Here is a 12,169-nt window from a genome sequence, read left to right as displayed (position 1 = left end):
TAGAATTTCATTTTCTGTTAAACAACACACCAATAGTATCCCATGAACCGCCATACAATACAGAGAGCTTCCTAGTGTCCATCATAAAATGTAGGGAGCATCCTAGTGTATGTCACACAATACAGAGAGCATACCAGGAACCACCATGCAGTTCAGGAGGCAAAGGGGCATAAATCCACTGAGCAGGTGGCTTTGCAAGACTCCTGAGCCACAGCTGTCAGTGTGGTTCACTCCCGCCATTAGGAGAGTCTCCGGCGGAGACAGTGGCAGGAGCAGGTTGGGCACAAGTGCAGAGTTCAAGTTTGCAGAAAAGGAGATCTCTTTCCCAGCATGTAATCAGCGTGGTATCTTGGGTTGCCGAGATAGTGCCGGAGAACCCTCTTGGTCAAATGGAGCACTGTTCCCGGAACTAGAGTGTGACCGTAATAAGAAATATTTGACATTCCCGAAAGTTACACACTTTCCTAAGCATATGCAAATGAGAGAAAAATAGGCATATACTTAACCAGTATTAGAAAAGCTGCCACAGAACTTTTTATATTAAACAGCTATCAAAGTTTTGAAGAAACATAGGGAGTCTGCGAGCAGAGGCTCATTTTCAAGTTAATGCCGTTTTTGTATTAGTTTTCGACAGAGAACATTGGGAAAAGACACTAAAGAACTTTGTAAAATCAAATTACGTTAACTAAGCAATAAACAAGTTAGGAAATGCATATTTCCTAGCTATGTTAACTGCAATGTGAAAACGAATCGTTAAGCCAAATAAAAATTAATGGTGAGCTATTTTTTTCTTTTTTAATAAATTTGTTTGGTCGGAATTATTCAACGGTGTCCGTTCCAACAGCGTTAAGTGAATACACCCCAGGCACGCCAAGCATTGAAGTGGGAAACCGTGTATAATTTTAAACAAAGTCTGTCATTTACTGAACTAGAAAGTAATATTATTACTGGGTAAGAATTAAAACAGCTTAATTACCCCCTGCTTGGGTTTGATAACTTGAAGATGCCTTACAGAGAAATAACACCTTTCTGCATAAGGAATGAATATTTAACTTGATAACATTTAAAAGAAGGGAAAAACTTAAGTCTCCTCACAAGCTGTTAAAGCCATTATTCTGTAGTAGGTGACACCCCGTTTAACATAGACCATATTGTTAATAGTTATGGGGTTTTATTGAATTAATGAGACTGTTATCATGTAGTAGAATGTCTTGCTGAGTTAATTGAAACTGCATAGATTACATAAATGGTATTAATGAACTTTGACTGCCTGATGCTCCAGCTTTAATAAAGACTGCTTGGTGGGCTAAATGAACATAGGCATATAAAGAACAGGTTCAATTTTGCGAGCCTACAGGCTGTTGACAAACAGAAAACTTTACCTCGACTTTCTTTCTCTTCTTTTCTTTTTCTATGTTCAGAACTGTTCACCCTAATAGCAGTGAGAGAACGTGCAGCGTAGGATCTGTTTTTATTTTAAATGGCCGCCAAACTGTCATTGCCACATAATTACTGCTCTCCCTGATGATTAATAAAATGTCAGTACTTCCTTAGCTAGGTTTACCAGTGTTCCAAAGATGATTAAGATGATGATTTTTGTCATCTTTTGGCGCTAATGGTCGGCCACTGTCTTGTGTGTTGGTTTTTTTCAATGCTTTTTTGGTCATTAGTGGACCTTATGCCTTTGAGCAGCACTGTCTGGAACCTAGAAATGATGTCACCTAATGCTATGTCAATAACTCAGCGTATCTCGTATGGATTTGGGAAATAACTTTCCCAACTAGGTCTACAGCCTTGACCTGCAGATTTTGCTTGAGATACAGTTATATATTTTAAGAAGGTATCTTATGTGAAGGGGGAATGCCATTCAAAAAGAATTTTGCCTATTTTAAATGATTTTGATGAACTAAAAGTTATTGGAATAACTGCTGATACTTCAGATAAGACGTTTGCCAGGAAACACCTGCTGAAATCTCATACAGTGGGGCAAAAAAATATTTGGACAGCCACCAATTGTGCAAGTTGACCCACTTAAAAAGATGAGAGGTCTGTAATTTCCATCATAGGTACACTTCAACTGTGAGAGACAGAATCTGGAAAAAAACAAACAGGAAATCACATTGTATGATTTTTATACAATTTACTTGTATATTCTTGTGGAAAATAAATATTTGGACACCTACCAAGTAGCAAGATTTCTGGCTCTCACAGACCTGTTACTTATTCTTTAATAAGCTCTTCTATCCTCCACTCGTTACCTGTATTAATGGCACCTTTTTGAACTGGTTATCTGTATAAAAGACACCTGTCCACACCCTCAAACAGTCAGACTGCTACCTCTTCACCATGGCCAAGACTAGAGAGCTGTCTAAGGACACCAGGGACAAAATTGTAGAGTTGCACAGGGCTGGGATGAGCCGTGTTTGGACGGAGAAGAATGATGAATGGCATCCCAAGAACACCATACCCACTGTGAATCATGGGGCTGCTTTTCTGCAAAGGGGACAGGACGACTGATCCGTATTAAGGAGAGGATGAATGGGGCCATGTATCAGTAAGAGCATTGAAGCTGGAACGTGGCTGGGTCTTCCAGCATGACAATGACCCCAAACACACCGCCTGGGCAACTAAGGAGTGGCTCTGTAAGAAGCATTTCAAGGTCCTGTAGTGGCCTAACCAGTCTCCAGACCTCAACCCAATAGAAAATCTGTGGAGGGAGTTGAAAGTCCGTGTTGCCCGGCGACAGCCCCAAAACATGACAGATCTAGAGAAGATCTGCATGGAAGAGTGGGCCAAAATACCTGCTACAGTGTGTGCACACCTGGTCAAGAACTACAAGAAACGTTTGACCTCTGTAATTGCCAACCGAGGTTATATTACAAAGTATTGAGTTAAACGTTTTGATTGTCCAAATATTTATTTCTCTAATGTCCTTGAGGATGCTGGGACTCCATAAGGACCATGGGGAATAGACGGGCTCCGCAGGAGATAGGGCACTTTAAGAAAGCTTTGGACTCTGGGTGTGCACTGGCTCCTCCCTCTATGCCCCTCCTCCAGACCTCAGTTTTACACTGTGCCCAGAGCAGGATGGGTGCACTGCAGAGAGCTCTCCAGAGTTCTCTGCCTAGAAGCATTTTTGTTTGGATTTTTTTCTACTTTTTTACAGGGAGCACTGCTGGCAACAGGCTCCCTGCATCGAGGGACTGAGGAGAGAGGGGCAGACCTTCTTGTCTAAGATAGGCTCTGCTTCCTCGGCTACTGGACACCATTAGCTCCAGAGGGGGTGAACACAGGTTCTTACTGGGCGTCCACCCCCAGAGCCGCGCCGCCGTTCTCCTCCCAGAGCCAGAAGAACCGAAGTCAGAAGACGTCAGGCGACAGAAGCCTTCAGCTTCACTGAGGTAACGCACAGCACTGCAGCTGTGCGTCATTGCTCCCATACACCTCACATACTCCGGTCACTGTAAGGGTGCAGGGGGGGGGGGGGGCAGCAATATAACACCTCTGTTATGGAAAAAGACAATATACATGTACAGGTGGGCACTGTACATGTATATAAAAGAGCCCCCGCCATATTTTAGTAAGTTTGAGCGGGACAGAAGCCCGCCGCCGAGGGGGCGGGGCTTCTCCCTCAGCACTCACCAGCGCCATTTTCTCTCCACAGCACCGCTGAGAGGAAGCTCCCTGGACTCTCCCCTGCTTACACACGGTGAAGGGGTGTTTAAAAGAGAGGGGGGGGCACATAATTGGCGGATAACATATTATACAGCGCGGCTGGGGGAAAAACATTTTGTGTTGGTCTCCAGGGTCATTGCGCTGGGGTGTGTGCTGGCATACTCTCTCTCTATCTCTCCAAAGGGCCTTGAAGGGGATACTGTCTTCAGAAAAGAGGTTCCCTGTGTGTGTGAAGTGTGTCGGTACGCGTGTGTCGACATGTTTGACGAGGAAGGCTCGCTTAATGTGGAGGGGGAGTGCTTGAATGTCATGTCGCCATCGGCAACGCCGACACCGGAATGGGTGGATATGCTGAATGTCTTGAATGCAAATGTCAATCTATTGCATAAAAGGTTAGACAAGGCTGAAGCTAGGGATCAGTCAGGTAGCCAGTCCATGCCTGTCCCTGTGGCGCCAGGCCCTTCGGGGTCTCAGAAGCGCACCATATCCCAGATCGATGACACAGATACCGACACGGATACTGACTCTAGTGTCGACTATGAAGATGCAAAATTACAGCCGAGGGTGGCAAAAGGTATTCGGTACATGATTATTGCCATTAAAGAGGTTTTGCATATTACTGAGGAACCCCCTGTCCCTGACACGAGGGTACACATGTATAAAGGGAAAAAGCCTGAAGTCACCTTTCCGTCCTCATTTGAACTGAGTGAATTGTGCGAAAAGGCTTGGGAATCTCCGGATAGGAGACCACAAGTTCCCAAAAGGATTCTTATGGCGTATCCTTTTCCACAAACGGATAGGATACGATGGGAATCTTCGCCTAAAGTAGGCAAGGCGCTGACACGCTTGTCCAAAAAGGTGGCACTGCCTTCTCAGGATACGGCTTCCCTCAAGGATCCTGCTGATCGCAGGCAGGGAATTACCATGAAGCACATTTACACTCATTCAGGCACTATTGTTAGACCGGCTATGGCGTCGGCCTGGGTTTGTAGTGCGGTTCCTTATCTACGGAGATTGACACCTTAGATAGGGATGCCATTCAAATGACCATAGACCATATCAGAGATGCTGCCTTGTATATGAGAGATGCTCAGAGAGACATTTGTTTATTAAGCTCCAGAATAAATGCTATGTCTATTTCTGCTAGGCGGCTCTTGTGGACCCGACAGTGGACGGGAGACGCTGATTCAAAGCGGCATATGGAGTCCTTGCCTTACAAAGGGGGGGAGTTGTTTGGAGACGGCCTCTCGGACCTTGTCTCTACTGCTACGGCTGGTAAGTCGAATTTCTTACCTTATGTCCCCCCGCAGCATACAAAAAAGGCACCTCATTATCAAATGCAGTCCTTTCGTTCCAATAAAAACAAAAAGGTACGGGGATCGTCCTTTGTTGCCAGAGGGAAAGGCAGGGGAAAGAAGCTGCACACAGCTAGTTCCCAAGAGCAGATGTCCTCCCCTGCGTCTGCAAAGTCCACTGCATGACGCTGGGGCTTTCCGGGGATAAGCAGATCTAGTGGGGGCTCGTCTTCGGTTTTTCAGCCACGTCTGGGTTCACTCGCAGGTGGATCCCTGGGCATTAGAGATTGTTTCTCAAGGATACAGGCTGGAATTCGAAGACTTGCCTCCTCGCCGGTTTTCAAATCGGCTCTGCCGGCTTCCCCATCAGAGAGGGAGCTAGTGTTGGCAGCAATCCAAAAATTGTATATTCCAACAGGTGATTGTCACAGTTCCTCATCTCCAGCAAGGAGAGGGATATTACTCAACCCTGTTTGTGGTCCCGAAACCGGACTGTTCGGTCAGACCCATTTTAAACCTAAAATCCCTGAACCTATACTTGAAGAGGTTCAAGTTAAAAATGGAATCACTCAGGGCGGTCCCTGGACATAAAGGATGCTTACCTTCATGTTCCGGTATTCCCCCCTCATCAGGCGTTCCTGAGATTTGCAGTGCAGGACTGTCACTACCAATTTCAGACGTTGCCGTTTGGGCTTTCCACGGCCCGAGAATTTTCACCAAGGTAATGGCTGAAATGATGGTGCTCCTGCGCAGGCAGGGGGTCACAATTATCCCATACTTGGACGATCTCATAAAGGCGAGATCTCGGGAGAAGTTGCTGGACAGTGTGTCTCTGTCCATGAAGACGTTGCAGTTACACGGCTGGATTCTCAATATACCGAAGTCCCAGCTAGTCCCTACAACGCGTCTAACTTTTTTGGGCCTGATTCTAGACACAGACCAGAAAAAGGTTTTTCTTCCTATTAAAACCAAAACAGGTTTCAGTGCATCATTTCACGCGGGTCCTGGGGAAGATGGTGGCTTCATACGAGGCCATCCCTTTCGGCAGGTTACATGCGAGAACTTTTCAATGGGACCTCTTGGACAAGTGGTCCGGGTCCCATTTACAAATGCATCGAAGGATCACCCTGTCTCCCAGGACCAGGATATCTCTCCTGTGGTGGCTGCACAGTGCTCACCTACTAGAGGGTCGCAGGTTCGGCATTCAGGACTGGGTCCTGGTGACCACGGACGCAAGCCTCCGAGGCTGGGGAGCAGTCACACTGGGAAGAAATTTCCAAGGTCTCTGGTCAAATCTAGAGACTTGTCTCCACATCACCGTCCTGGAGTTGAGGGCCATATACAACGCCCTGCGTCAAGCGGAGGAATTGCTTCGGGAAAAACCGGTTCTGATTCAGTCAGACAATGTCACGGCAGTGGCTCGTATAAACCGCCAAGGCGGAACAAGGAGCAGACTGGCCATGGCAGAAGCGACCAGGATTCTACGCTGGGCGGAAGGCCATGTAAGCGCGCTATCAGCAGTGTTCATCCCAGGGGTGGACAACTGGGAGGCGGACTTCCTCAGCAGGCACGACCTGCTTTCGGGAGAATGGGGACTTCATCAAGAAGTCTTCGCACAGATCACGGGTCGGTGGGGACTGCCTCAAATAGACATGATGGCGTCCCGTCTCAACAAAAAGCTAAAGCAGTATTGCGCCAGGTCAAGGGTCCCTCAGGCGGTAGTGGTAGACGCTCTGGTGACACCTTGGGTGTTCAGATCGGTCTATGTGTTTCCTCCTCTTCCTCTCATACCCAAAGTGTTGAGAATAATAAGAATAAGCAGGGTCAGAACAATCCTCATTGTTCCAGATTGGCCACGGAGGACTTGGTATCCGGAGCTGCAAGAGTTGCTCAAAGAAGATCTGTGGCCTCTTTCTCTAAGGCAGGACCTGCTGCGGCAGGGGCCCTGTCTGTTCCAAGACTTACCGCGGCTGCGTTTGACGGCATGGCGGTTGAACGCCGGATCCTAGCGGAAAAAGGGATTCCGGAGGAGGTCATTCCTACCCTGATCAAGGCTAGGAAAGACGTGACGTTAAAACATTATCACCGTATATGGCGAAAATATGTTTCTTGGTGTGAGGCCAGAGCTGCTCCTACGGAGGAGTTCCATTTGGGCCGTCTACTTCACTTCCTTCAAACAGGAGTGACTTTGGGCCTAAAATTAGGGTCCATAAAGGTCCAAATTTCGGCCTTATCCATTTTCTTTCAAAGAGAATTAGCCTCTCTTCCTGAAGTACAGACTTTTGTGAAGGGTGTGCTGCATATTCAGCCTCCCTTTGTGCCTCCGGTGGCGCCTTGGGATCTTAACGTGGTGTTACGTTTCCTCAAGTCACCTTGGTTTGAACCACTCAAGACTGTGGTGTTGAAATACCTCACGTGGAAAGTGGTCATGTTGTTGGCATTAGCTTCGGCAAGACGTGTTTCAGAATTGGCGGCTTTATCACATAAAAGCCCATACTTGGTTTTTCACGTGGATAGGGCAGAGTTGAGGACTCTTCCTTACTTTCTGCCAAAAGTGGTCTCATCTTTTCATGTGAACCAACCTATTGTCGTGACTGTGGCTACACGGGACTTGGAGGATTCCGAGTCCCTGGATGTGGTCAGGGCTTTGAAGATTTATGTGACCAGAACGGCTAGAATCAGGAAGACTGAAGCTCTGTTTGTTCTGTATGCGGCCAACAAGGTTGGCGCTCCTGCTTCAAAGCAGACTATTGCTCGCTGGATCTGTAACACGATTCAGCATGCGCATTCTACGGCAGGTTTGCCATTGCCTAAATCGGTTAAGGCCCATTCCACTAGAAAAGTGGGCTCTTCTTGGGCGGCTGCCCGAGGGGTCTCGGCATTACAGTTGTGCCGAGCAGCTACTTGGTCGGGGTCTAACACCTTTGCAAAGTTCTATAAGTTTGATACCCTGGCTGAGGAGGACCTCCTGTTTGCTCAATCGGGGCTGCAGAGTCATCCGCACTCTCCCGCCCGTTTGGGAGCTTTGGTATAATCCCCATGGTCCTTACGGAGTCCCAGCATCCTCAAGGACGTTAGAGAAAATAAGATTTTACTTACCGGTAAATCTATTTCTCGTAGTCCGTAGAGGATGCTGGGCGCCCGTCCCAAGTGCGGACTTCTTCTGCAAGACTTGTATATAGTTGTTGCTTATATAAGGGTTATGTTTTAGTTTATCGGTTGAACCTAGGCTATGTTGTTGTTCATACTGTTGACTGGGTAGTGTATCGCAAGTTATACGGTGTGATTGGTGTGGCTGGTGTGGATCTCGCCCTTAGATTTACAAAAATCCTTCCTCGTACTGTCCATCTCCTCTGGGCACAGTTTCCCTAACTGAGGTCTGGAGGAGGGGCATAGAGGGAGGAGCCAGTGCACACCCAGAGTCCAAAGCTTTCTTAAAGTGCCCTATCTCCTGCGGAGCCCGTCTATTCCCCATGGTCCTTACGGAGTCCCAGCATCCTCTACGGACTACGAGAAATAGATTTACCGGTAAGTAAAATCTTATTTTTCCGCAAGAATATACAAATAAATTGTTTAAAAATCATACAATGTGATTTCCTAGGGTTTTTTTTCCAGATTCTGTCCCTCACAGTTGAAGTGTACCTATGATGGAATTTACAGACCTCTCATCTTTTTAAGTGGGTCAACTTGCACAATTGGTGGCTGTCCAAATACTTTTTTGCCCCACTGTATGCACGCTATTGATGTCATTATGCAGATTGTCTGAATAACTGACCTTTAGTAACTATACAGATGCTTCCTCAGTTAGTTATCCTTCCGGTCTGACACTTACATGGCTTTGTGGGATATGCTAGACATCCTATGCTAGACATCTTCTGGTAAAGTGTTATCTTCTCTGTGGTAAGGTTTCACTTCTTTGTGGTATGGCGTTGCATCTTGTGGTATGGTGTTTCATCTAGTTGTAAGGTGTCGCATCTCTGTGGTAAGGTGTTGCATCTTGTGTAAGGTGTCACAACTTTGTGGTAATGTGTCACAAGCTAGTTGAACGCTTTACAATACTAGCTTGTTTATAAAATGTTTTTGTCTCATTGGAATATCACTCAAAGCTGCTCTAAACTATGTCCAGCCATAAGGATAATTCAGTGAGTACACCTCTGTGTATATATAACCATATTATTTAGTAGACATTATACTTTCTAACGTAGTGCATTGATTTAAACCGTAACATAATTTATTGTGAACCTAAGCACTACATGTCTTTGCTCTCTTCCAGGGAATGCATGAACTGTTGGCGCCAATAGTATTCATACTACACTGTGATCACCAGGCGTTTATGCACGCAAGTGAAGCTGCACAACCAAGGTGGGAATACAGTTATTTCTTTATTTAAAAAAAAAAGAAAAAAGAAATATTATGGTACTGTGGCCACAGCCAACGGTATTTGTAGCCAGACAAAATGAAGTGAATCGGCCATAGATGTTGAATCACTCATTATGTTAGACCAAACCATGCTGTAAGGAAAAGTCTGTAATCCATTTCTAATTACATGTATTCATGAATTTTATTGCCATGATCTCCATCTGAGTCTTGTATAGCCTAAGAAGACTATTCAGTATCTTTATACAACAAACTTATACAACATTTGCCAATCATTTTGGTCCTCTGTATTAAGGGGGGTATCCTATTAACACTAATTTATCACAGGTCAACTCTAGTGGGGCCAATCCCGGGCTGTTTTTTCAGTCCCGGGAATCGAGATTGAAAAATGGTCAATCCTGATATTTGCTAGGAAAAAAATTAGAAATACTCATTCTCCTCAGGGCCCCCTTTTTTTATCACAAAACCACATTTTTGTGGCTAATAGGTTACCCTCCTTAGGAGACATTTTCAATAAGATGCTTCGATGTGACGACAGTCGGTTCTTGAGTTTGTGGTTTGTTGTACCCGTAAGAGTCTGCTACTCACAGGTTTATAAAAGTGAGTGATGCTCTGAGCAAAGTATATTTCGGAGGAACCATCATTGCTCATCAGACTGGATCCAGCTGGCTCCTCACATCGTATGACGTCACCCGCGCTGCAGTACTGGGAACGCTAAGGCCTCTGAAACCATCAGAGGCTTATTACAGGGATACCTTCTGAAGTTGGTTGGGATCTACCGGGTGGAGCTCCGCAAGCTACCGGTAGATCGCAATCTACATCTTGGCCAGGTTTGGTTTACAGCATACCTGCCTCAAACATATACACACTGCTCCCATAGCTTCACACGCTTCCTTCATGGCCACACATACTGCCCCAGAGCCTGCTCCCATAGCCTTACACACTCTGCACCTATAGCTGTACACGCTGCCCCATAGCCTCTCTTACACATACACACACACACACACAAACACACACTACCCCATAGCCTCTCACAAACACACACATTGTCCCCATAGTCCATAAAATGTATCACTTAGCCTACTAGTCATATTGCCGCCAGTACACACACACCCACACACACACACACACACACTTGCTGCCCCCATAGTCCTGTGCTTATTTAATTCACCCTGTATATACTGTAAATGCTGACCAAACGTATAATTGTATAGTTGTTCTATGTGAACCAGGTCATATTCATATGAAGCCAATCTACACTTAACAATAAAAAAAAAGAAAAGATAATACATTTTAGTTTGCCATTTTCTTTGTATACAACAAGAATACTCGCTTATCTATGAGACTCTTTAATCAAACATTATTTCCCTCATTCACAGTTATAGAAAGAAAACATAGATTGATCCAGCCTATTATTATTTATATTTATCATTTATATTTATACTCTATGGATATATTTGTTTGTATCGTTATATTTTATACAAATTCATATTACACATAAGACATAAGGCATATATGTGATTGTGAATCTTCCTGTAAGTACTTTGCTTACCTGGCAATAGTAAATGCCAATGATTCTGTCCCATAGATAAATGTTATCTTATTTGTTCTGCTATAATAACCTAAGGATTAATGATTGTCATAACTGTTACAAAGAAAAATATGTATTTTATTTCATCTGTTCCAAAACTAACTACTTAAAAATAGCTGTTTTATTTTTGTTCCCCAAAAGTTATTGACATTTGTAGAGTACAAAGCAAAGGATTTATTAATATATTTATTTTTGTCTACAGTGAAGAAATGAAAGTTCTATTAAATCCAGATTACCTAGAACACGACGCCTAGTAAGTTAGAACCCTTTTAAACGTACTTGTTCTGTAGCAAAAGTGATCTAGCCCTTGCTCAATTTGTAAATTAATTTATATTTCAAACAATGCAATTTTTAATTAAATAGATTAGTTTTTTTTGCTCACTGTGGATGACAAATACCTTGCTGGATGACACAGACACAGGCGAAGTCAACAGTGGAGTAGGGGTGGGTGCTGGCAGACAAACAGCACAAAGGACAATGGGGCAGATGTATTAACCTGGAGAAGGCATAAAGAAGTGATAAACCAGTGATTTGTGCAAGGAGATAAACCCACCAGCCAGTCAGCTCCTTACTGTCAATTTGCATATTGGAGCTGATTGGCTGGTGTGTTTATCTCCTTGCACAAATCACTGGTTTATCACTTCCTTATGCTTTCTCCAGGTTAATACATCTGCCCCAATGTGCTTCTCTGTGGTGTGCTTCCACAACAGCTATGAATGCACTCTGTGGTGGTGGACCTATCCCATGTACTTTTTTCATGAGTGGGATTTGCGTCAGTATAGCATTTCCATGAGGGAGGGCATGCACGATGGGTGTGGCCACCCCTCTTAAAGTACAGGGCCAAAATGTAGCGCCAATGTTTTCATGGTGACAATCTTTGTCCACGTATGGCAAAAGTGCAACCCTGATATTTTGAACACAATTATTTCTAGATTACTCAGCTTTTCTCACCCATTTTTCCATCACTCAGCTTTTCTCACCCATTTTTCCATCAGTTCACTAGCACTCACACTGAAACACACTAAAGCTCTAATAGGGAAAGAACACACTTCTGTTATAGCGTCCCCTGAAAACATTTTTTTTTTGTAAATTCTGGCTGAATTTATACTGGTACTAACACTGAAGACACAAATTAGGAAAATCACGCCAAGGGAAAACAGTATACAGTAACAGTGAAAAATTCCACATACACACACAGCGAGGACCTATGGGCCCATCTACTGTAGCTTTA

General features: G+C 44.6%; 1 protein-coding gene across 7 annotated transcripts in view; it reads left to right on the top strand.

Annotated features, from left to right (window-relative positions):
• Nucleotides 1–12,169, top strand: part of TBC1D5 (TBC1 domain family member 5) — a 1,053,329-nt gene that overhangs the window by 613,593 nt on the left and 427,567 nt on the right. For all 7 annotated transcript variants that reach the window (XM_063922184.1, XM_063922178.1, XM_063922180.1 and 4 more), the window contains 2 exons: nt 9,244–9,332; nt 11,141–11,191. In XM_063922184.1, coding sequence (XP_063778254.1) covers nt 9,244–9,332; nt 11,141–11,191 — 140 coding nt within the window. The remainder of the gene's footprint in view (nt 1–9,243; nt 9,333–11,140; nt 11,192–12,169) is intronic.

This window comes from Pseudophryne corroboree, chromosome 5 (genome assembly GCF_028390025.1).
Source record: "Pseudophryne corroboree isolate aPseCor3 chromosome 5, aPseCor3.hap2, whole genome shotgun sequence".
NCBI classification, from domain to species: Eukaryota; Metazoa; Chordata; class Amphibia; order Anura; family Myobatrachidae; genus Pseudophryne; species Pseudophryne corroboree.
The sequence above is the reverse complement of the archived record's forward strand: the minus strand, read 5'-3'. Positions and strand labels throughout refer to the sequence as shown.